General features: G+C 47.8%; 1 protein-coding gene across 2 annotated transcripts in view; it reads right to left on the reverse strand.

The window, feature by feature from the left end:
* Positions 1-19,513, reverse strand: part of TNPO3 (transportin 3) — a 69,678-nt gene extending 50,165 nt beyond the window's left edge. For both annotated transcript variants that reach the window (XM_014601243.3, XM_014601242.3), the window contains exon 1: positions 19,130-19,513. In XM_014601243.3, the coding sequence (XP_014456729.1) occupies positions 19,130-19,255 (126 nt within the window). In that variant the 5' untranslated portion in view covers positions 19,256-19,513. The remainder of the gene's footprint in view (positions 1-19,129) is intronic.
* Positions 19,514-26,841: the final 7,328 nt, after the last annotated feature.

The raw sequence follows: 26,841 nt of genomic DNA on the forward strand, positions 1-26,841 counted from the left end.
TTTTCAATAATTCCCAAGCGTCCACATTTTCTCTTTCATTCTCTCCCAACTCCTTTAGCTCATAATTGTTCCAGGTTTATGAAACTGGTCCTCCTAAAGCAGCAAGTGTGCATGCATAATTTTATATTACATTATTTTTAATTATAAGAAATTATAATTTTGGCTTGGACACACTATTGTTTGCACAATGACAAAGATAATCCAAGTCATGATCACTAGTACTTGGGCTGCTATTTCTGTTTAGTTATGGGACTGATCCCCCTTTAACACCAGAGTGAAAGCATAGCAGAGAAGTTTCTAGGCTATATGCCAGGCTGGGTTAGAAAACAGTTCTCTATAGGTTTGAAAAAGGAAGATTTTTTTGTATTGTTAGCATGGTCTACACTGGATACTGCAAGTACTCTTCTAATTGCCTTACATCTACAAGGATGAAGACATGGCACAGCTCCAGAATCTGTAAACCTAAATATTAATTGCGTTGATATTTTCAGCAAAGTTTTCATGAGGCATTTTAAGTCCACGAGGCAGCAAACGTGCAGCAAGTGAAGAATCTTTGGGGGCTCAAGACCCACAAGAAGCTAATGGGGGATTTTAGAAACATCAGCTTGTTAAAAGCACCCTGAAAAACCTTTTGCCAAGTTGTTCAGAAGGCACTGGATTTTATTCAGCCTCTCTTCCCCTTTTCTTTAAATACCAGAAGGAAAGAAATTCACACCTAGATAAAGACAGAAACCCAGAAGTACCAGGATATCAGGAATTAACGCTGAAATGATTTGTGCCTAGCTTTCGATGGGGACAGTGGGTGGAATCATGAGCCATGATTAGCCACACTAGCTAGACACAACATAAGGATATCTTCACCATTTGTTCTGAATTCCCTGGAATCTGTGGCTTTAAGCAAAGCTCCTTGTTGCACAGCTACTCCCAAAGATCCTTCATTTAATGTTAAATGCAAGTCTCCCATCCTTTTTCACGCGTCCAGAAAATCTCTCTCTCAACACCCGAAGTGGCGCTTGCTGTATGAACTGAATGCACTTCTCAGTTCCACTGCAGTTCAACAGCTTCACTAGAGGACTGCTCAAGACCAAAGGCCATCGCCCCTTTAGGAGGGTATGTGGCTGAAAGTGGGCAAGCAAACAGCTGAATATGCCTCCCAGAGAAGCTCATTTTCAAACTCACCAGGCCTGAATTGATTACTAGTGATTCTCAAGGAGATTCAAGTCTCTCAGGGGCTACTTCCCTTAAAGCAGATATCTTTGTTCTAAGGCTCCCGATCTTTTGGTCTGCCAGATGCATGCGACAAAAGTCCAGGTGCATCCATCTAGTAAATTCAGCTACCAAAGCTTTGTTATACCAAAGATGTTCACTTCTGTGTGAAACTAGATAGGTACAAAATATGTTCCAAGCTGGTTCTAATAGAATCACACTTGAAAAGTGTGTAAAGATGAAACGTCAGCTAGTTTCAAGGCCAATGTGGATGAAGAGCTATTTTTTTATTGAACAAATCATCCAGCAGATCTCAATTTGTGGTACTTATATCACCAGTGGTACACAGACAACCTGTTAGTGGTATGTGTTAACAGGTTTATTATAATTACTTTATATGACAAATATTTGCAGGTGGTACTTAAAACTGAACTGAAAAATTTGCTGGTGATTCTTAAGGTTGTACTGCTTTAAATTGGTGGTGTGCAATCTGTCAAGAGTTTGGGAACCACAGCTAGACAGCAAGGTCAGCAGGCCAGCTACAGCCCACTGACTACCACTGGGCTCCAATGTCTGTGATATTCTGCAAAATTAAATACCCTGTAATTTCTTGCATACAACATGCCCTCAAATAAAATACACACCTTGTTGTTGGAAGGAAGAATGCAGAAAAAAAAATAGATTTTTCTAGAGGCACAGGTGACACCAAGAAGGGTCCTCCTAGAAAAAAGAGTATCCAGGAAGGGTGACTTCAGGAACTACCTAGTGTGGCACAATGTCTCTTGGGATGCCACACTTCCTGCACACACACCGTTCCCAAGAAGACTTACTCTGTATCACACTGATGTACTTGCACGCTCCTTTGATTCCTGCTCCACCCAAAGTTTAAAACAAATTGCCTGGCAGTGGCAGCAGTTCTTCTAGTAGGCTGTCCTGAGGGAGTCACTTGACTTCATGGTTCATTATAATCAGGCTTGGCAGGATTTGATTTTTTAATCGGTAAATGCTGATAAATGTCAATTTCACTGCACATTCACAGACTGAGGAAGAAATATCTACATCATTAATAATCAAATATATATGGAAAGGGGACATAAGAAAAATGATGGCTGATGGAGTGTGTGATGACAGAGGGAGCAGCCCTCCAGAACTGTGCTGACTGTACTTGGACTGCAACGCCCAGAAATCCCAGGGGACTGGGAACAAAGGAAGAGGAAGTGACAAAGCGGACAAGGAACCACCAGGGAGTGGAGCCAGGACAGACAGCAGCTCTGCCGCTCAGCTGGCAGAAGACCTACATTTGTCATTAACAAATTATCTGCCCCACACACCTGTAATTTCACGCAATCCTGAAAATTTTGATAAAAATTTAAATAAATGCTTAAAAATAAACATCAAAATGATAACAAGAATAAAAATCGAATCTGTCAACCCTAAGTATAATGTACGTGATCCCTTCTAGACACTTTCCACAAGTGTTAGCAACCCTCTCTTCTTTTTAATAGTCTTGATGTTCCACCCATCAAGCTATCATTTGCTCTGCAATTTTGCTGTGAGCTGCTCCTGGTAATGAAGCTCCTATCTCACAGCCCTGCAGACTGCTTTGAACTCATTCCAATGAAGTCATATTTGTTTTCACTTCTTCATCGGCAACCCCTTGCAGCTGAGGTTGCTTGTCTTCCATGAATGTTTTGCCTGTGGGTCTGAAGCTGGCTAACTAGGCTGAACCGGGATTGACAGACACCGCTGAGCTGAGACACATTTTTCCACGTGGAGTGGATGCCTCTGGATTCTCGACTCAGTCCGCGACACACTATTTCTGCTTGCTCACGCTTTTCCATCTCCTGTTACCATAAAGTTTCAAAATACTCAGATCCTTGCAGGAGAATCTTCTTTCATTTGAGGCAGTCCTGGGTGATAGCCTCCCATGAGTTGATGTAGATGTTGCATTTTTTCAAGTTGGCTTTGAGGACATCCTTGAAGTGCTTTCTCTGCCCTCCTCTTGAATGTGTGTGTCAACTGAGCTGGGAGAATACAATATGCTTCAGGAGTCTGGAGTCAGACATCCAGATGATGTGGTCGGCCCAGCGAAGGTGATATCAGACGATCATCCCCTCAATGCTCATGGTGCTTGCTTCTGAGAGGATGCTAATTTTGATGCACCCCTCTCTTTCCACTGGATTTGAAAGATCTTCTGGAGGCAGAGGTGATGGTACTTCTCCAGCAACTTGAGGTGTCTCCTGTATGTTGTCCACATCTCCGCTCCTTAGAGTAAGTTGGGGATCACGACTGCTTGATAAACCATGAGCTTGGTTTTGAACCTGCTGACGTTTTTGCTTCAATCTTAAGCAGAACAATACGGCGCTGAGCCCCTAACATGTTAGTAAAGCTTCGTTTTTATTTTTAACTGGAGAAAAGTGTGTTGTGATATGTGATGATGCACTGCACCACCTGCATCTCCCTTTTCAAAGTTCTGGAGCTGCCCGCGCTGGGCCCCTACACCCTTGCAGAGGGCACCAGCAAGACTCTTGCTTCTCTGTAAACAGTTCTTTATATAAAAGGTCCTGTAAATAAAATGTTTCCACATCACAAGCCTCATCAAGATACTACTAGCAGCTCACTCACTGCTTCAGGCACAATCTATGGTGCTCAGCCAATAGCTACGGCTGCGAGAGTCTTAACACAGAACTCCTCCCCTTCAGTTTGCTAAGCAGGCACACATGGCACCCATCTTGACAGCTGCACGGCATGCGCAGGTTATCCAGACTTGCTTCTTATCCAGCAAAGAAAATAGCTTCCCCACTTAAAACACACACCCCAATTCTGGGGGGGAAGAGAGGCATGTTGTACATGAGAAAATACGGTGTACTGGAAACAGTGCAGTGATAGGCACTGGGATGCTGGGAGCAGGCCCATGAGAAGAACTTACCAGGTGACCTGGAGAATTCCTGACCTACAGCATCACGGATGGCAAGTGTGTAAGTGAAGTCCCAGTCAAACAAGAGTGCAACAGGTGCAGTGCCTGGGAAGGTTTTAAAGTACGGGCACAAGTCTGACACAAGGCTAAAATGAGGGATTCCTATGCCCTAAATTGACTTTGGTGTTTCTGCAAGTCATATAAGCCCCAGAAAAGTGTATATATTGATGTTTGGGATTATCTGCAAAATCAACTACAAAACCCCCAATAAAAATAAAATTCTGGCTCCCCAGTGGGAGCCAGCAGTCCTCGCAGCTGGGAGGGGAAGGTGCTGACTGGTGGGGTGGCTACCTCTTGTCCCTCCCCCCACCATCGAGGCCTCTCCACCAATCAGCACTGAGGGCGGAGCCACCACAAAATCAGATCTGGGAACCGCTAGTGGGCCATGAAAAACACTTCCTCTCACCATGATTTCAGTAGGTCCCTATTGATTTTCAATCAGGAAAACTAATCCAAGCACATTTAACTTGGGCTCCCAAGTTCCTACAAGTAAAAACAGTTTCTATTTTTTCTAACGCGAAGGAGAACTACTATGAGAAGAAACGCTTAAAGACTTCTGCAGCAGGATACAAGTAGTAGGAGCAGAAGAGGTGGAGGAAGGCCTTAAAGGAATACAAATTAAAAATCAATGTTGGCTGCAAGAAAAGTCAGGGAGAATACCTGTTTGGATTTTACTTGCACGCACGGCACCTTACTGCTATAATTTACCTCACTGATTCCCTGAACACACAGATAAATCTGTTTCTTCCTAGTGAATTAAGAAACCTAGATGAACAAAGAAAGAAAATCTTCTATAAAAATATAGAGCTTAAAAAAACCCCCAAACCCTTGGGGATAGTGTCTCAAGACTGCTGAATCAGAAATGGGAATTTCTAGAACTCCATCAGCAAAAGTTTGAATTGACCGCGTTCCAGATGGCTAATGGGAAAGACCAAATTTAAGATGCTCCAAACCTCTCTCTATACATGCTGCTGTTACATGTGGATGCCAGACCCACACGATTACTAAAACAACACTCTACTTTTTCAAAGAAACTAGGTGTTGCTGTTCAGCTTCCCCTGCATCTCCCTGCAAGAGCATCACTTCATTCACAGAGCGTGGTGTACAGAGGACAACATCTGTGTGCAGTTTCTACTGCATTCAGAGTCCAATACTGTCCCTCATCACAATATCTGCACAGCTTTTATCACTTTGTGATCAATCACTTCATGAACCCAACTATATATAATAAAAAACCAAAGGCAACTTCACAACAAAGCCTTTTTTGGCAAAAATCTAGTTGGTCTAATAAAGATATCACCTCTACCATAAGTTCTTATTCCTTTCCCAACAGAGACACTTGTGAATATAACCAAAAACATATTTCGGAAAAAGTTGGGGAAGTGTCTTTACTGTTTTACAAGCAAATCTCAAGGCAATTTCTCAGCTTGTATTTACCAGTGTAGAGCGATGAGGCTACAGACCTGGTTTCTTCAGTAAATCCCCAGGGGCCTACACACAAACAAGATGATGCATCCAAGTGTTTGTTTGCTACCTGTGGGACGCTTCTGTCTAGCCGCAGATTAGTGGCAGTATTTTAAATTCGACTCAGTAAGAGGTGAGCCATAAAGGAATGACAGCAGAACAGAAGAGAAGCCTGAAAGCTCATGCTGTTAACCCCCAAAGGACTGTCTCAAAACAGCTTCCGCAGTACAAAAACCCAAGTGCTCAGAAACAGGCTGCTTGACGCCTACCGTTTAACAATGACAAGGACCACGAGTTGTGTATTTACACGGCCGTAACTAAAGGTGAAAGGTATAAATAAGATACCCTAGAGACCATTCACACAAAGGTGCAGTTCTGTGCCTAAAAGGAAACGCCCATTTTCATTTTTAATGAATTGTCCAAAGAGACAAATCGAGAGGGCATCAGAAATGCTAACGCTTTAAATGTCAATACTGGGACAAAAACATCTATGAAACGGTCATGGACTTTACATTCCTCGTTTACTCATGGAGGCTGGCCTGGGACCCCCACAGGCAGGGCACGAGTTGTGTAGTTGTGCCCAGAGGCTGGGAATGGGGGGGGCAGAGCTGTGACGTGGGGAGTGGAGGGTGAGATAAAGTTCATTTGCAGGCCAGATCCGGCCCCTGAGCTGTATTCTGCCCACTGAGATGCAGGCTGCAAGCACTCCAGGGATTGTTATAAATTTCTTCCTCATCTGTTCATTTGGACGGAGAATGAAAACAGACCCACTGCAACATTTCGTTTACTTGTCAAGTTTTTACATATTAGCAAGACCCTGCACTGTGTACACCAGGGTAGGCAATTATTTGGGCTGGAGGGTTACTTAAGGAGGTCTGGTGAGCAGGTGTGGGCAAGGCAATTGATCCTGTTTGGCTGGACCTGTCCACCCTGCACCCACCACTGGGGGCAGTGGGCAGAGTGGGCAGCCCAGGTCTTCATGGAGACCAGCCCAGGACCCCCATGGCCAGGGCACACTCGGCCAGATGGATGGGATGGGATGGGATGGGGCTGCAGGCCAGTGGGAAGCAGCATCTGGGTGTGGGACGGGCAGGTGAGGCTGGGATTGCAAGGCAATGACAGCATGGGCCTACGGCAGAGCCACAATGTGGGGACCAGAGGGCCAGATAAAGTCCCTTTGCAGGCTGGATCTGGCCCACGAGCTGTATTTTGCCCACTCTGATGCAGACTGCAAACACTCCAAGGGACTGCTATACATTGCTAAAGCCTGGCAGGAGGTGACTAAGAGCAACACCTAAATGTAGCAGTGACCAAAACAGCGCTCTTTCATGTGCGATTGAAAGCAAACACACACACGTGCGCGTTTCCAGGCTCCAGGCACAACTACACAACTTGCCTCTAGAAATGAAGCCCCCTGCACCAGCAAAAGCTCCGAGTGCTTGGTCAAAAGCATATCTGTTTCACAACACCAGCTGCCACAAAAACTCCTCCTTGGATCTCCAGTCACTGAAGGAAGAATCTAGTTCAAGGCCCAATATTATCCTCCATGAGAAAGATCCTGGCTGCCTACAAATTCGCCTATCACAAGAGGTTCATTCACCAGCAAACGGTATTATGAACATGCTAAAGGAAGCACGACAATGACAACAGGCCCTGCCTATGGACCTCACACCCACAAAAAGAAAACTGGAACAGGCATACCTATAGAAGTCGAGCCCAACTCTTCACCCTAGCTTTCTCTCAAGTTTCAAGAACCCAAAATGCCCCATCCTGCACCCTCACAAAAGCTCTTTAAACTGCAGTGATCAGGCTCTCTCTCTTATAGGTCAGGAAGGAAGAGGGTAGCAGTGTGCATCTATTTTAAGTACCTGAAAAGCCCTCATATCATATAAAAACCTAAACGGGTTCAATCGTCAAAGACAGCCTCACTGGCAGAAGAGGGAAATGGTAAAATTAGACTTCCTGGGCATCTGTGCAAAGGGCTGTCCAACTTGGAAGTAACTGCGAGGGGAGTCGGAGCTAAAAAAAGCTCTTGAGCCAGGAGGCTGAAAACAATGTTGAAAGTAACAATTCTCACGGCTCTACAACCCAGATGCTGGGAAACCTTTGCCTTATCTGCACACATGGAAAAAAAAAGCACTGTCAATAAGGCAGCAGATAATTGTATTTCCTGTTTGCTTGCAAAACACCCAAAACTTCAGAGACCCAACAAACTTTTACACATCAAAACCAGACATCAGCAGTACCCCAAGACTCCGTGCGTTGCGTAAAACACCCCAAATAAATCCTGAACATCTATCTTCACGTTCACCTCCTCAGGAACACGCTGATATAGGGCAAGTGAGGAACAGAAACCTAGCCTTATTTTTGGTTAGAAAAAGCCTCCTATTTAGAAACGGCAGACAGGCCGGCAAGCTGGTGACGACTGCAAGAAGAGGCCGTTAGGGTACCAACCGAGTTATGAACAATCTGTAAGTGTCGCATTTGCTTCCATTACTACTAAAAAGGGGAGGAAAGAGTATTAAAATGTTGCTTTCCGGACTTGTACACTGTGTACTGTTAAGATAATGGATATAGACAAATCCAGTGACTCCTAACATAGCCCAGGAGACCACTGTAAGAGGTTTAAGGCAGTGGTTTTCAATAGAGGTGCAATGGTACATCGGTCCATATTGTATTGGCATTGATAAAAGGAAAATTGACATTATCGGCAATTGGCTTTGTTTTGACTGATGCAGCTGATAACGTCACTGATAGATGCTGTGTGCATAAACACAGCTGCAGCATGTGCACGGCCAGGAGTGCAGCCCAGCAGCTTGGAAAGCAGCATCCAGCCGGTAAATCTGTTGGGGAGGGAAGGGAGGGAAAGTGGGGCAGATAGAGACCCCCACAATGAGGGAGGGAGGCTGAGGCAGGGACAGGCAGTGCCCAGCTGGGACAGAGCGCAAGACGGAGCCGCAAGCAGCTTGCCCAGGGGGCAGGGATGGGGTGGGTAGCTCCCGCTGCTGTGCACACAGGGGGCATATGTCCCACCAGATCTGCATGTGGGGCAAGGTTGGGCTGCCTACTGTAGGCTGGGTTTGGCACCAGGCTCTTCCCAGCGGGGGGAGGGGGCTTGGGCTGGAGCTGCACTCAGGGCAGGCAGCAGCAGTGCTGGGAAGTGGGGTTATAGGGTGGGCTAGTCACCCCAAAATTTGCTGTAGCCCCCCTGTAACCCCCTCCCAGTACCGCTGCAGCCTGCCCCAAGTGCAGCCCTAGACTAACACCCCCCCCCGGAAGAGCCCAGCACTGCCCCCAACCTGCAGTGGGAGCCCGCCCTCACCCTGCATGCAGATCTGAGGGGCACGTGCCCCCCCATGCCTCCCCTTGGGGTGCAAGCAGCGGAGGGAGCTGCCCCCCTGGACAAGCCACTCACAGCTCCATCCTGCACCCAGCCCCACTTGGGCAGCGCCTGGCCCAGCCCCACCCCCACCCTTAAAGTGGGGGGCCTCACCTCCCCCCCCTTCCCCTCCCAACAGACTTACCAGCTGCTCTCCAAGCTGCCAGGTTGCATACTGGCAATCAGATTGGTATTGGCCAATATTGCTCATTAATATATGGCCATCGGTATTGGCCTAAAAAAATCTTTATCTGTGCACTCCTCATTTTCAACCATTTTCATTTGTGGACCCCTTTGGAAATTTCAAATGGAGGTGCAAACCCCTTTAAATAGTAAGTGTGGGTATTCATATACTTGTGATTGATCATAGCCATCTTTTGTAGACCCCTTAGACATAATCTGTGAACTCCCAGGGGTCCACAGATCCCAGGCTGAAAACCACTGCTCTAAGGCAGCATTTCTCAACCTGTGGGTCACAACCCAAAAGTGCATTGCAATAATATATGAAAGGGCTGCAAACAAACTTTAAAAATGGATCAACAAAAGTGATCCTTTAAAAGAGAAAAATCATGGGAAACTGCAGTCTTTCCTTTGCAGGCTGGCAGAGTTCCAGCCTGCAAGGGGCTACTTGGGGCCCCATGCCCCACACCCTCTCCCCCCTTACCCCACACACTGGGGGGCTGGGGCCTAGGGGCAATGGGTCAGGAGTGAGGGGCACACTGGGTTGGGACTGGCCAATGTTTACAAATGGGTCCCGATACAAAAAAAGTTGAGAACTACTGCTCTAGGGAATGTAGGACACTCTCTCAATTAAGTTGCAAGGACTAGAAGGACCTGTTGTTTTGTTGTAAAAAGTTTGCAATGCTGATTTTGAAAAATCCCTATGAAAATGTTTGTGCATTTCCAATCTATATAAGCCTGTTTCAACACCCCCTATATTTGGGGTTAAATTTCAACCTAATCTCTTTAACTGAATTTCAGAGTGAATGAGGGGAGGAGGGGGTCAACACTAGACTCAAAGTAAATCAGACTATGCTGCTACAAACTACATTTAATTCGACCACTTTAAAACGTATAAGAACCAAACCCACACTTATACTGAGCAAATACCAAGTCATACCTCAAACCAGTTGTCAAATGCATTATGTTTATGGTGTGGTCCATTATAGGGTGGAAGCTAGTCAAAGAGCAGTGAAAAACTAATAAATCAATATGCACTTGGGTGACAGAGAGCACTTAACTTTCGTTCTATATAAAGGGCTACATTCCCTTTGTATTTGTGTTATATAGATAAAGGAGTCACAGTTTACGCAGCTCAAATCACAGAACACAGACTTACTGGCCTAGTGATTTTGGCTTCTGTGGTTTAGATAAACTAGTACTCACAGGTGGGCTGATCAGAACAGCACAAGGAGTAGGTTAAAATAGTGGGTAAAACCTAAAAGGCTTTTAAAACTCACTTCAATAATCTAAGATATGCATTAATCTTCCCAAATAAGTGGTCAAAAGTAAAATATGGTGATTCATGAAGACAGTAACAGACAGATGAATATGACAACTCAGCTAAATCCCTAAAGTACAGCACTGAAGACCTGCCCCTTTGTTCACAGGATATACTAGTTTCTGTAGATGGAAGCTGAGAAAGCAACCAGGCAACACTCAGGGAAGCCTAGATGCTGTAATAGTTACAGAGATTTTGCTATCTACTGGATTCATCTTGGAGAAGTTTGCTCTCATCTCTAAGCAAACAGCTGATCTCCAGCCAGTAATCATGGATACACAAATACAAGCGCTCGCACCAGAAACTTGATTCGCAGAGTTATGTTCAGGCTGTACTGAATATAAACATCATTTGGCAGATGTGCTTAATCAAAAGCAAACAGCTCAAATATCTCAGTACTCTCAGACTGCGTGTGCATAACGTAACCAAAACTCTACAAGATATTCAACTGGCAATTCTGAATGATGAATGCCAAGGAAACCTCAATTTGTACAAAGAGTTGATAGCCAGACAAAATTAAAACCCCAAACCTGAGGTTGTTAACTGCAAATGAATTGCCCTGTTCCAGTTGCAAGCAGGCTTTGTGCCACTTTGGGCATATAGTATATGTTGCCAGAGCTCTTTAAATGTTAGGTCAATGGTCAAAAACAAGTTGAAGTAGGCTGTGGCTAACAGCTGGCCATTTCTTGCTGGTTCAGTAGGTAAAAAGTCAAGCATTGAGACAGATTACACTCATTGCTTTTGGATTCCCTGTTTTACACAACCCACTGGACACTAAATCCTCTTATTTCAGGTTTACAATCTATGTTGCTTCTATCTTCAACAGAGGTTGATGCATTAAGCATATGTCCAACAGGTAACGTTGCCAGATGGTCAAAGGAATAGAGGGCGAGGGGTCCAGGAGACAGTTTTATCCCCCTCTGGAACAAACCCGTCTTACAAAAGCATCAGCATCCAATGGACAAAGCACACACTGAGGGTCAGGATTCAAGGCCAGCCTTTGAGCCACCTTGAGCAAATGACTGACCACCTCAGTGCTGCAGTCTCATCACCTCCAGGATACAGGCTAATATTGGGTATCTGGAGATTTATGGATGAGATGCGCCATGTAACTAAGCATTAGTAATAAAGAGGGTGAGTGAAAAGCTACTGCTCCTTGCTCCAAGGGAAGTGGCTGTCTGTCAGGGGTGTGTGCTGGGGTTGCTAGCAGGGTACAGAGTCATGTGCACCATGGGAAAGGCCCTAGTTTCAGAAAGACCGTTCCAGCCTGGCAGAAGCCAGGTGAAGCAGAAAAGCTGCAGCTCATGTTAGCGTCTGGGGGGCGCAGAGGAATGCTGCCATTTAACAAAGAGAGAGGAGAGACCTTTATGCTGGAATTTTCAAACAGATACTTGCTTCAATGCCTGCTCTCTGGCCGGGGCTTAGCAAGCATTTCACTGGAGTGCCCTAAATCCTCCTATTATACACATATGAGAACTGGCCATTTTCAAACAGCGCTTCGGCACTGTATGACTCACTGCTGCACATAGTTTGCAAACTGCCAACACCACCAAAATTGACTAACCCCCCTCCTTTATACAACATCCCCGTAAGAGCTGAGCGTGTGTTCACTGCCAATAACTGTGTAAAGGATTACCGTGGTTTATTAAGCACAAATAAATCCCGCACCCCGAATAGACAAAACGTGCTGAAGCTTCCATGCATTCTCTCTTTAAGAAGGAAGAATGTTATAAAATCTGGCCAGTAGCTCTTGATCAGTCACCAACTTCCTGTGAGGCGAGGCACATGCCTCATTCAGTCATTTTTGTTACACGGCAATGACGCGTATTATCTCAAGCAATACTATGAGGTTTAGTCCATTTTCAAGTCTAAGAACACTGTAAAGCTAATATAATGTCCAGGGCACCTTCTAAAACAAAAAACAAAAAAAATCAAGCTGATAGCTGAAGAAAGCTGTATTTCTATTAACTGAGGATTAACTAGCCTTCAACCAAACCTCTCTACCAAGTAGGAACTACTGTTTCCCCTATTACAGGGGTGTCAATCTCCTGTAGGCCAGATGAGTGGCATGAGGCCAGGTCCATAAGCCAGACTGGGCCTACAAAGCCCCCTGCCCTCACCTCTGCATGCCAGATCCAGCACCTGGCCCAGCTGGTCTGGGGCTGCACTGCATGTGGGGTGGGTGCAACGCAGATCTCAGAGCAGCCAGGGCAGGCCTCACATACAGGTCAACTCTAAGACCCAGGAACAGCACCAGGGCCCAAGACGATGGGCCTCTGCAGGCAGATCTGGCCCATGGGCCTCACTGTTGACACTCCTTCCTATTTCAAAGGAAAATGAACAAAAGAGTCAGATTCTCTCTGCATCCTTGGTCAAATCGTACGTCAGAACAGAGATAAGATGTGCCTAACGACCGGCATCTTTCTTTAATTAGCACTGAGAGTTTGAAGGGTTTGAACTAGCACTATTTTCTGTTCCAAGTGCACCCAATTTCTGCCTAAACTCGTTTCCTTCATTCCCTGAACCAAGAACGTTGTTGTTCCATGGAAGGGCTCGGGGGCCTCCTGGGGAGCAATTCTCAGAACTCCGCATACAAGATGCCCCTAAAATCAAACACCAGACCTGATGCGAGCATCAATACAAAAGAATGAAAGCTAGAAATGTTAACTGGGAGATGTGTTAGCGTGGGCTCTTTAAAACCCTGGCACTAGAACTTGTGCAGTAAACCAGCAGACAGACTATCTACAACTTTGGACAATCTAAAACCCGGAAAGGATTTCTGAAAACAGTTCTCATGAGGTGACATGAGAAAGTGCTTTAGTTCTTTATAAATGGAAAAAAAGGATTTCCTTTGGCATAAGAGTTAGGTCAACACGCTTACTACAATTGTAACGGTGAGCAACCAGCGGTGTTGTAGGCAAGTACCTTGTGTGGCCACTATGGGTTATTTTATTACAGTAACGTAAGGGAGAGGTTAGCATAGAACGAATGTTTAAGGAATGATAAGTTAAGCTGGACAAGGAACTCAAGATGACAAAAACTAAAAATGAACTGCGTACTCCACTGCTTTATTTCATAAAGCAACCTGGCAAACCACAGATAAGCGCAACCTGGCACAAAAAACAGGCAGAAGCCCAGGTCACCAATTTACAAGAGAATGGGACCAAATGACAAATCCCACCCAGACATGCAGTCGGGCTAGAAAGAACCCAAGAGATCTGGTAACTTTGCCTGTACTTCTTTATGAGAGATTGGACCAGGGAACTGAAGTGGGACCAAAAGGGTTACATGCAGCAGACAGGAAATGGATGGCCTTCTCTTTAATGCAGGGGTACAGCCAGACTTCAGGGTCCAATATTCAATGAATTATCTTCACAGAAGGTAATTCTCGACCGCCCCACTGGATCTGTACTTCCCCTTTTCGTCCCATGCATCTACATACTTTAAACATTTTAAGATGCATGTCTGATGACCCCACTGCACACAGCAGCTGTCCTGCTTATACGCCACCATAACACACCAGCGTGGACTTCTGAATTGTTACCAGCCCTAGCCCTTGTGGAGAAAACCCGAGTGCTTGAGACAGCTCAACATAGGAAAAAAAAAAGCATCCACAATTGGACTGATGAATTTAGGGCTGTCTGAAACAGCAGCCACCTCAAAACAAAACCACTAGACGTCCTAGATACCCAGGTCTTTAGACACCCTAAAGTCAGTTCAGAACTAGAAGCTTCAAACAAAGGCAAAGTGCACCATCCCAAGTGCTGCTACTCTGGGCAAAGGCTGCCCTCGCTGTTAGTAGTGAGATGCAGCTTGGAGAAGCAACAAGTCCCTTTTTGCATCACTCCATTTCAATCCAAGCAGATGTGGAAAGTGCACGCTGGAACCCAGAGTCTCCACAGGCTCCATTCACACAGAAGAGATGCTGTACTTAGCTATGCAAATTAAGTGCAGCTCTCAGACGCTTGAAGGCTGCCGACGCAGCTAGGAGTCCCCATTTTGAGCCATCTAAAGGAAGAAAAAGTTTGGCATTTAGCAAGTCTAAATCGGGGTTATTTGACCCCAGCAGTCTTTCCTGTCCAGAGTAGGCAGGCTGGACCCGATGATCTCAATGTCCCTTCAAGCCCTAAACTTCTGTGAAACTTTTTCCTTGAGTTCCTGTCCACAGAGACAGACACACTTACCAGAACCCAGGGAAACAGTCACACTCAGGTATGCCTCCTTGGCATTTCAGCCTTCCCCTACTATTTTCCAATAAATTCCCAAGCATTTCTTCTCTTTCACAAAAGTTTAAAACCTGAGCTAGCTAGGGAACAAACCTGGAGCAGCAGGATTATATCAGACAGGTCAGTTCTGAACCTGCCCAGTGTTCCCAAAACTGACCAGAACTCCAAAAACAAACTTACCTATTTGGGGACAGTCTGACAGAGACGCCCCACTTGCTTTCCACCTCCCCAGACAAGGAATTGAGGCTTTGCAGCTGAACAGATCAGGGAATACCGTACAACACTTACTCCTCGGAAAGCCACAGAAGTGAACAAAACAATAAGGGACTCAAGTTTCACTCCTTTTCCCCCCTGGAAAATGGAAGCAGCAGCCAAAGAGTTTTTGGAAACAAAAGACAGCACAGAGAAGAGGAGCCAATTACAGACCGGAGTCAATGCAGATGATGTTAGAGCACTAGTAATGACATTATTCTTAATTCAACAGGCTCCACAACAAGGGATCAAAAGAGAAGACAGAACACACTGCACACAGAGGGAGCAAACGGACACTCAAAGGCAACATCCACGACCCACCAAGGGACCAATGACAATTTGTACTGGCTCCCAGCTTGCAGATTAGCCTGCTGGCTCATGTCTAGTCTAGCAAGACTGTCACTCCCTCTCAAGCACTAGTCAGCCTGAAGATTCAGAAACCAGGAAGAGTGACTCAACCTCACCGATCAGTTTAGAAGAGCCCAACGTGCAACTTGTAAGTTTTGTAAAAGTAGCCAAAAACTGCCACTGCTCTACCATGCGAGATGAATGTTAGATTCAGAGAGATGTTTCAGGAAGCAGGCAACAAAAATAAATAATTAAAACCTGGCCTTCTACTTCTCCAGTGAAAGGCAGGGGGGGGGGGGGGGGGCAGCTAATCAGGGAAAAATGATTTGTCTTATCAAAAAGTACAGAGGAAGAAAATCTAGCCCAACAGAAATGCAGACTCAGGTTCCTGGTTATATTTCCTCTCTTTTGACCACCATAAAAACTGCCCCAAATAAAAGGAATCTTCCCTTTCCCGTCTTCAGTTCAGAAAGTCTGCTTTGCTAGGAACCGCTGCTATCAAGAAGTAGAACTCTGCCTACCAGAAACAGGAATTTCTTTGGCAAAAACAAAAGATCCCGGCTGTGGGATAAACCATTAAAGAAAAGCTCTTGACTGCAAACAGTAGAGGAAATGAAGTCTCCCCCTGCTGTCACAATTCACAGCAGTTCCACAGAACCAAATGTAGGAGAGTAAAGTTCCTAGTCGGAAAAGTACTGGGGTGGAGTCCAGAAGTGATATGTTGTGACACCTGATCTGTTTATCTGGCTATCAGGATAAAGAAAGTTACCCATAATAACAGACGGGAAATGGAACTTTCTTACTATTTTAGGGGAACGCAGCTGGCTACAATACAGGCAAAAAATTAACTTGCTTTGCTCCATTTCTTCAACTGCCTATTTTATTACTTTCGGTGCACAGCCTGTCTATTAGCAAACTTTATTTTTGTTTCTGTTTTGAAGTCCAGATCCTAACCAGCTGGAACATTCTGTAACACCAGCTTGCCCGCTGTCGGTACCTGTGCAAAATGATTACTGGATTTCTAAACTTCCATAATTAAGTGTGGGGCAAGGTGAGAACGTTCAATTGGCCCAATGGCCTGGTTGGGATAGACTCAGACAAGCATTTGGATACCACAGTGCCCTTCCTCAGGTCTTTGCTGTCGAGTGCACAACTATCGAGTACACAACGTGGTGCGCCAAAGCCCTGCCCTCTCCAGGAGCAGGGAGAGACGGGTAAAACTACCGCATGCCGCCCGCTCTCTTTACATTGTGCCACTCCCTTCAGGCGATGAGACTGGAAACCCCCTCCCACCGGGGATACTTTCCTTCCACACCTTTTCGGAAGGGAAGGAGGGTAGGGGAAAGAGACAACTGATCCCAAACAAGAAAGATGCCCCATAAGCACGAACCCTCCCACCCAGGAATACTTTCCTTCGCCACCTTTTGTGGAATAGGGGGGGGAAGAAGCCATTGACCCCAACTGGGTGTGGCAGGGGGGAGGGGGGGAGCCCCTAAAACTCTGACTCTCCTCCCTAGGGATACTTCCTGTCCCTGCCCTCTGTGGAGGGGGGCTGGGGGGAAGAGACACAAATATCCCCAACTTGGGGGAACCCGTAAAATGCCAACCCTCCCACTCAGGAATACTTCCTTTCACGCTTTCTATGGAAGAGAAAAAAAAAGAGGAAATTATCCCCAACTAAGGAAAAGCCCCTAAAATTCCACCCCCTCCCCCCCCAACCCCACTTTTCTTCCCTACCTTTTGTAGAGGGTGGAAAAGGGGGAATTAACTCACACTAGGGTGGGGAGAGCCCCTAACACATCACCCCTCCTGCCCAGACTGGCAATTAACCCCAACTGGAGGAGTCCCTAAAACACCACCCCTCCCCCCCTACAGATACTTTCCTTCCCTGCCCTTTGCAAAGGAAGAAAAAGGGGGAATTAACCCTAAGTAGGGAGGAACCCCTAAAATGCCACCCCCCCACCCAGGAGGCAAATATCCACAACTGGGTGGATGGGGGAAAGCCACTAAATCATCCCCTCCCCCCTAGAGACACTTTCCTTCCCTTCCTTCTGGGGGGGGGGGGGGAGAAGAGGCAAATCATCACAACTTGGGGGAAGCCTAAAACACCGCCCCCCCCTCCCACCCAGGAAGGCAATTAACCCCAACTGAGGAGATGTGAGAAGCTCTTAAAACTCCAACTCCAACCGCCCCCTCCCCCCCCCCCCCCCCGGTGATACTTTCCTTCCCCGCCTTCTGTGGAGGGCCAAAAAGGGGGGCAAACTGGGGAGGACCCCCAAAACACCACCTCTCCCACCCAGGGAGGCAAAAAAAAACCCCAACTGGGAGGAATGGGGGAAGCCCCTAAAACTCTAACCCCCCCAAGGATACTTTCCTTCCCTGCCTTTTGCAGAGAGGGAAAACAAGGGGGAATTAACCCCAGTTTAAGGGAAGCCCTTAAAACACCCCCCTCCCATCCAGGGAGGCAAATAACTCCAGTTGGAGGATGGGAGAAGCCCCTAAAACTCCAGCCCTCTATACTTCCTGGGGGGGGAGAGGCAAATAACCCCAACTGGGGGGGGAAGCCTCTAAAACACCCCCCTCGATATTTTCCTTCACTGTCTCCTGTGGGGGGGAGGGGAGAAGTAAATAACCTCAACTGGGGGGAACACTTAAAACTCCAACCCCCCCCCGATACTTTCCTTCCCTGCCTTTTGTAGAAAGGGAAAAAAGGGGAATTAACCCCAACTGAGAGGGGGCCCCATAAACACCCCCCCTCCCACCCAGGGAGGCAAATGACCCCAATTGAGGGGGATGGGAGAAGCCCCCAAGACACCCCCTCCCCCCTAGGGATACTTTCCTTCCCTGCCACCTGTGGAGAGAGAAAAGGGGGGGAATGCCAAATGGGGGGTCCCCTAAACACCACCTCCCCACCCAAGGAGGCAAATACCCCAGTTGGAGTTTCAGGAGTTTCTTGTATCCCCTCTGCCCCCCCACCCCTCATGTGTAAGGAGGGGAAAAAGAGAGGCAAATAACCCCAACTGGGGAGGGGGGAGCCCCTAAAACACCCCTTCCCCCAGGGATACTTTCCTTCCCTGCTTCCCATGTCAGGGAAGGGGAAGAGGGAAATCACCCCACCCCCTCCCCCCCAGGGAGGCAAATACCCCCAACTGAGGGGGGGGGGGGAACAGGAGAAGCCCCTAAAACCCCAACCCCCCTGTACTTTCCTTCCCTGCCTCCTGTGTAATGGGGGGGAAGGGGCAAATCACCCCAACTTGGGGGGGAGCCCCTAAAACGCCCCTCCCCCCAGCAATACTTTTGTTCCCTACCTCCTAAGGAAAGGGGAAGAGGAAAAACACCCCAACTGGGGGGGGAGCCCCTAAAACAACCCCCCCCCACAAGGCAAATCCCCCCAATTGTGGGGGGATGGGAGAAGCCCCTAAAACACCCCCTCCCCCCAGGGATACTTTCCTTCCCTGCTGCCTGTGGAGGGGGGGGGGGAGAGGGAATCGCCCTAAACCCCCCCTTATCCATGGAGGCATATACCCTCAATGGGGGGGCGGGGGGGAGGAGAAGCCCCTAAAACTCCAAGCCCCCCCCAACCCGGATACTTTCCTTCGCTGCCTCCTGTGTATGAGGAAGGAAAGATGCAAATAATCCCAACTGGGGGGGGGGGGGCTAACCTCCCCTCCCCTCCCCTCCCCCCCCCCCAGGGAAGCTTCCCCCCCAGCTATTTATGGGGGTGCCCCCCCAGTCACGTGCCCGGCCCCCCCCCCGCGGCCCGGCGCGGCCCTCACCGATCGCTGCAGCTCGCCCAGCCAGCAGCTGGCCCGCTCCTTGCCGCTGGGGTCCGGGTCGTGGTAGAGCGCCTGCACGGCCTGGTACACGACCTGCAGGCTCGGCTTCCCCCCGCCGCCCTCCATGGCGCCGGCTCCGGCTCCCGCCCCCGGCTCCAGCTTCGGCTCCGGCCCCCTCAGCAGCCGCCACCGGCGCGGGCCGCCGCCGCCACCGCCGCCATGTCCGCGCGCCGCCGCGGCCGTTACCGGGAGGGGGTGGCGGGTGGGGGAGGGGAGGGGGGAAAGGGCGGTGTCCCCGTCAGCGCGGCCCGCCGGGAAACACGCGAGCCCCTCGCCGCGTTCCGGCCGCGCAACGGTCCCCAGCCGCGCCAGCCCGGGGGCCACGCCAGCCGGAAGGGGCCGCGACGCACTTCCGGCGGTGCCACGGGGAAAGCGGGCCCCCGCGTCCACCCGGAAGTGGCAGCAAGCCCCTCCCGCCCCGTCGCCATGATGTGTGTGCGCGGCTCCCCCCACCCCCCCCCCCGGCCACGAGTCGGGCCGCGTCCTCCCCCCCCTCCCGGGTCTCCAATAAAATGTCCCCCGTCCCCTCCCGTCCTGTCCCCTCCGCCGGGCCTCGGCCCTGCCCCGGGCGCGGGGTCTTTGTCCGGGGGCAGCAGGGCCTCCCCAGCCCCGCCCTGGGGCTGTCGGGGGGGGCCGGGGTTAGTCCGCGCTTCGGCTCTTCCGCGTGAGGACGGGACCTGGTGCCCGGAAGCGCGAGCGGAGCCGCGCACGTGGTCCCGGGGCGCCGCGGGGGGCGCCGCGCGCTCCCACCTTCCCGGGGGGGGGGGTCTACACGCACCAAAGACACCCCCCCCGTATGTGTGTATAATTGTGTGACAGCATCTATAATTGTGTGTGTGTGTGTGTGTGTAGTATATGGATTACCACCTTCATGGGGGGGGGTGTCTACACGCACCAAATGACCCACCCCCCCCCCGTGTGTGTGTGTGTGTGTGTGTGTAGTAAGTAGACCGACACCTTCATGGGGGGGATGTATAAAATGTGTGTACATGCACCAAAAACCACCCCCCAAGTGTGTGTGTGTGTGTGTGTATAATTGTGTGTGTATAGTATATAGGCTGTCACCTTCATGGGGGGGGTGTCTACACGCACCAAACACCCCCTCCCCCTGTGTGTGTGTGTGTGTAATTGTGTGTCTGCATATATAATTGTGTGTGTGTGTGTATAGTATATAGGCTGCCACCTTCATGGGGGGGGGTGTCTACACGCACCAAAGACACCCCCCCCCCGTATGTGTGTATAATTGTGTGACAGCATATATAATTGTGTGTGTGTGTGTAGTATATGGACTACCACCTTCATGGGGGGGGGGTGTCTACACGCACCAAATGACCCACCCCCCCGTGTGTGTGTGTGTGTGTGTGTGTGTGTGTGTGTGCATACATAATTGTGTGTGTGTGTGTGTGTGTGTGTGTGTGTGTATAGTAAGTAGACCGGCACCTTCATGGGGGGATGTATAAAATGTGTGTACATGCACCAAAAACCACCCCCCAAGTGTGTGTGTGTGTGTATAGTATATAGGCTGTCACCTTCATGGGGGAGGGTGTCTACACGCATCAAAGACCCCCCCCCCCCGTGTGTGTGTGGATAATGTGTGTGTGCATATATACTTGTGTGTGTTGTATATAGGCTGCCATCTTCATGGGGGGGTGTCTACACGCACCAAACACCCCCGCCCCCTGTGTGTGTGTGTGTGTAATTGTGTGTCTGCATATATAATTGTGTGTGTGTATAGTATATAGGCTGCCACCTTCATGGGGGGGGTGTCTACAAGCACCAAAGACCCCCCCCGTGTGTGTGTGTATAATGTGTGTGTGTGCATATATACTTGTGTGTGTAGTATATAGACTGCCACTTTCATGGGGGGGGGTGTCTACACGCACCAAACACCCCCGCCCCCTGTGTGTGTGTGTGTGTGTGTGACGTGCATACATAATTGTGTGTGTATATAGTAGACTGGCACATTTGTGTGGGTGGGTATAATATGTGTGTACATGCATCAAAGACCCCCCCCCCAAGTGTGTTTGTATGTAAGTTGTGTGTATAATGTGTGTGTGTATGTGCATATATAATTGTGTGTGTATAGTATATAGATTGGCACCTTCATGGGGGGGTGTCTACATACACCAACCCTCCCCCCACAGTGTGTGTGTGTGTAATTTGTGTGTGTTTATACTATATAGATTGGCACCTTCATGGCGGGGGGGGGAGGTGTCTACACGCACCAGACAAACGCCACTCCCCAAAGTGTGTGTGTATATAGATTGGCCTTTTGGGGGGGTCCCTACATGCACCAAAGACAAATGCCACCCACCAAAGTATGTGTGTATACAATGTGTGTGTGTATAGTGTGTGGGTGTGTATACAGTGTGGGTGTGTATGTATATGTGTGTGTGTGTACACACAAACGTATATATTACACACATATACACACACACATATATTATCTGCACATCAAAGAGCAACTCGCAAAGACACTGTCATGGACCTAGAGCAGGGGCGGGCAATTATTTTGGGCGGCGGGCCGCTTACTGAGTTTCGGGAAGCCACCAAGGGCCGCACAACAGGCAGCCAGGAGCAGATAAATATTCATTTTCTACACTTTTTAGGGGCCCCGTGGGCAAGACAGAATGGCCTGGTGGGTCACATGCGGCCCGTGGGCTGCATTTTGCCCTCCCCTGACCTACAGGAACAGATGTCCACCTTCAGCTTCCTCTGTGCAAAATTAAGTTTATTTTCTACCTATAGGGATTTTTTACCTTCTTTAATTTGCCCTGAGCCTGAAGAAGGGCATGTGCACCCGAAAGTGTGCAGAAAAAGATTTATTTATTTTTTTTGCGATTTCTTAGTTGGTCTAATGAAAGGTATATCTAAACCAAGAACTAGTTTTGCATTTCTTTACACACACACGCACCTTGAGGGGTATAAACACTAACCATAAATATTGATCAATCTATCGCTCTGTCTACATGTTCACACATTTTGATTAGTCTATAAGGTGCAAATCTATTTTGTCTCCCAATGGCTGTTGGGAGGCGTGTCTAAACACTAACCATATATACCTATGTGTGTATGTCTGTGTATTTATATAATGTGCAAATCTATCTTGCCTTCCAATATCTTTTTTGGACCAACTGTATCATTCAGGAGAGATGTTGTACAAGCTTCAGGGCATCAGGTGACCTTCCTCAGGTGGAAAGGCAAAAAAAAATGTAATAGATGATAGGGCTCTTGCTTGTGTGTGTGTGTACACACTCTCTCTCCCACCCTCTCTCTTTGTATATATACACACACCAAAAAAGATATCACAAAAAGCTTGCCTTTCAACTATTTCCTGGACCATCATGGGTGCAACACTCCAGCCCTACTACTTCATTTTTGTCTACCTTGTTCTCCAAGTGCTGACCAAAGTATAAACTTGATGGGATGAAATGCTGTTGAAACTTTGTGGGGGCAGGGTGCTGGATTATGCTAACAGCTGGGCAAAAGTGGCTCATCCATTTCCTATGCCATGAACGAGCGCAGAAGTGATTTTTTTGTGTGTGGTTTACAACTTCCCCACCAAAAAGGCCATCACTTGCATAATTTTCCTGCTACTGTATATGACTAAAAATTGAAATTCAGATAAGTGATCCTCTATTAAGAGAGAAATAGAATTATAATCAATTTTTCCCTCTCTCTGTAAAGCACCTTTCATCTCAAAAGAGTATTAAGTATGAAAGTGATATATACACAGCAAAATCACCTCACCTATTGCTATGAAGGAACCCCCTGATACCAAAAATGGGGTTGATTTAACAATGCGTGTTGATACTGCACAACAAAAGAATTCCAGGTCCAACTGAAATTGCACTGGAAGCTGAGAGAAGTAAAACAATTATGCAGGCTGGTATTTTGCAAGAAGCCAACCACTCTGTTATGATGAGAAAGTTCAGTCAGATCTCCAACATAAGTGTTCAGGGGCTGGATTTCATATCTCTGAAAGGCAGCGCCTTCATCAGCACCGCACCCCCTTCCATGGGTGGATCTACAATTTTGAAAAGCAGGGTGCAGATGATCGCATAATCACATATAAAAACAACACATATTTTTCTCTGGTTAAAAAGAAACTAGAAGCTTTGTTATATGCTAGGGACCTAGGCCTGGATTATTTGGTTTAAACAAAACCAAATATAACCTCATTGGAATGAGTTAAAAATGATCTGTGAAATAGGAGCTTTGCTACCACGAGCAGCGAACGGGCAGCGGGATTTCAGAAGAAAGCCTTGGCTAGCTGGATCGGTACAACATCAAGACCATTAAAAAGAGGAGAGGGTCATTAACATCCCTGGAATGAAGAGTTTAGAAGGAATCAAGTAGATTATAATGAGTTATTCCATTAGAAATGCTGCTGCCACTGGTAGGCACTTGGTTTTAAACTTTGGGTGGACCATCGCCACCCCTATTTATCCGTCCCCCTTATGCCAAGCTCCTGTTTACTTCGGTACTCTTAACGACTGCTTCTTGTAGGAGTATTTTTAGATGGCAAGTGTTCAACTTCTGACGAGATTTATTCTCACTTTATTTGTGAGAGGCAATTAGAGAGTGAGGTGGTGTGACTGCTGACCAAATCTTGGGCCTTACACAGAAGTAATGTAGAGCTGAAGGAAATCTTTTCTTTGCATTCTTCAGGGGCTGGTTTTCAGAGACCCACTTTCCTTTCGCCTACTTTAGTCCCGTACCAGCTGGCTTCTGTGATCTGCACTGGTGACACTTTGGTTTGCTCCTCTTTCATTGTTGTCAGTCATTTTGCCTGATAATAAGCATAATTGTAGCACCCCTTGTTTTCACAAGGAGGTGACTGCAAACACGTATTAAATATGAGTGGGAAGGGAACGAGAAGATGACTTCTGAGCAGCATCCACATCAGGAAAGCTGAGTTTTATTCTTATATACCACTGGTGCTCAACCATTTAGTCCTGCAGGCTGGATGAGTGGTGCAGACCCAGTCTGCAAGCCGGACCCCAGGGCCCCATGCACCTGAATCCAGTCTCACATTGCCCTGATCCTGTCTCATGCTGCTCAGATCAGTTCTCATTCACCCGGGTCCTGCTTGACAACGCCAGCTCCAGCCTTGCACCCCCTGTGTCACCCCTATCAGTCCCCATCCACCTGGATCCCCTCTTATGCCATGCAGATTGGGCCCCGCACACCTGGACCTGGTCTCTCAATGCCTGGATCCGGCCCCACGCACTCAGATCCAGCTTTGTACCATCCGGATCCAGCCTCACACTGACCTAGCTTTGAGTGCCTGATCTAGGGCACAGAGCCACGCTACCTGCCCACGGGGCTCTTCATGGGTCCAGAAATTCAGCAGCAGTAGGAGCAGCACTTAACATTGCCACCACTCCCCCACTGCCAAATTTTCGGGTCCAGGTGGGCTGGATGACGCAGCCCCATGGACCAGGGGGTCAAGCACCCCTATTATGTACAAATAAGCAAATGACCCCAACTCAGCTCAGAAAGACTGTGGTCATAGTGGGTCAGTAAGCATCGCTCATTCTTTGGTTCTTTGGTTTTCTGAGACTACGGTGGGTGGGGCGCCTCCCTGCATGACACTGCTTTTCCTACATAATTGTGTGCTAGTTCCTGCTTGCCTGGTAGTTTTGCAACCTTGAGGCAGTGCATCACAAGGGCATGTTCAGTGAAGGGCACGTGACAAAAGAGCAGAGCTCCAGAGAAACGAAACAAAGCAGTCAGCCACAGACGGGTAAAACCCTACAATTTCCCCTGTAGAGACACAGAGGGGAAGAATCAGAGCTTCTGCAGGACATATTTCCATAAGTTAATATGTTGTTGTGTGTCCACCAAATGCCTCATGCTGTACAGAACTCTGGGCAGAGTCAGAGGTCATACCTTAAACCCGTTTCCTTTCTTAAGAAATTACTTTTGAAACTTCTTGGGTGAACTTAGTGCTGGAGAAGTATTGGCCCTTCTGCTGAAGCAGGAAAGATGCTGAGCTGATAGCACAGAAGGTTTAAATCCAGTTGCTTCCTTTAGTCCACCACCCGTGTATCTCACACCTGACCTGGAAGCCCTACTGAGCTGAGATACCGGGTCAGTCTCTCTCACCCATTCAGTGTTGCTCTCTCCGTTGTGAGACTGCATTTAAAAGGGTCCATGTCACAGAAACGAGCTGCTAGGAAACGGTCTGAGGTTTACCAGCTGACCAAATGGTGATAACTTTTCATCCACTAAAGTCCTGGCACTGGATTTAACTAGTAACCTAGAGAGCAGAGCATGGGTGGATCTAGGATTCAGAAACAGGGGTTCAGATGGTGTCACACATTATCACAGATTTTTCTCAAGTGAAAGAGAGACTAGAAGCTTTACTAATATAGTAGGAGCCTAGCACTATATTATTAAGCTTAAGATCAAAGCACAAACAAATATAACTTTATTGGAATGTGCACTCATTTGCCAGGTCAGGTGTGCCCAGTTTTTTGGCAGGCATGCCACGTTTAGCCCTGCACTCCCTGCAAGTGCCCGTTCGATCCCCTTCCCTTATCTGACCTGCTGCTCAGCTTTTTGTTCCCTGTGCCTGTTCTGCTTTTTGCTGCTGCTCTGCTTTCTGTTTCCCTCCCTATGCTCCATGTCTGATCTGATGCCTTGCTTTCTGCTCTCCCACACAGAGAGGCTGCCCGTGCCACTTCTGTCACCTGTGCCACAGGTGTGCTAAACAATAGAGTTTAAAAAAATAGTCAAAATATGTTGTTTCATTGGTCCTGTAGTCACTATAGTTAAATGCACATCTTATTCAGACTCATAAAACAAAATCTAGCCTCCTTGAGCATCCTGACAGTGCATCCAATACTTCACTGTCAGTCGTTTCTACACCTGAATTACTATTACCACAAACGAGTTAAGGTTTTTATCTAGCGCTGGAACCGACCGGCAGGGGCATGAAATAGAAAAGAGATATTAGCAGGAACGGCTAAGAGACAGCATCATTGCAAAGGAAAGGATAGTTTGAATAGTGGAACATCAAGACCATTCAAAAGGAGAGAAGGTCATTAACACCTGTGGAGTAAAGAGAGATGCCAAGGGATCAGGTGGATTATAATGAGCCATGAATTAAACTGACTCCCTCTGTGCTGCCTGAACAGAAATGCTGCTGCCCCTCTCAGGCAGTTGGTTGTAAAATTTGGGTGGAGCAGGAATCAAAGGGGGGGTGCACCACTTTACTCTGCCTCCACATCCATCCCTGGATGAGAGGAAAGATGGTGAGAGTTAATTAAAATTAAAAGCTTTAAAATCAGGTAGCACTTTGGGAGTCTGTGAAGAACACATAGGGTGGGTGAGATGTGGGGTCCAAGACATGTTTCTAGTGACAAAGGCATGTGAAGAAAGGAGAAAAACTCATACTGGGGCTAACTAGGGGATGTGCCAGGCTTGCAAAGAAGAAAGTTGTTGGAGTCATGAAGCAGCAGAGAGCTTTCTGCGATAGGAGCCATAGGAAAAGAAGAGCTGGGAGGGATCTCTCAAGGTCATCTACTCCAGCAACAACATACTGCGCAAGCTCACAAATTCCAGGTGGGGAGCACATCCATCCACCCTACACTGCCTTAGCACTTTGCTTCTCCGTGGCTGAGTATGCCTCCACCATGTAGGGA

The sequence above is a fragment of the Alligator mississippiensis genome, chromosome 4, assembly GCF_030867095.1.
Source record: "Alligator mississippiensis isolate rAllMis1 chromosome 4, rAllMis1, whole genome shotgun sequence".
Lineage (NCBI taxonomy): Eukaryota > Metazoa > Chordata > Crocodylia > Alligatoridae > Alligator > Alligator mississippiensis.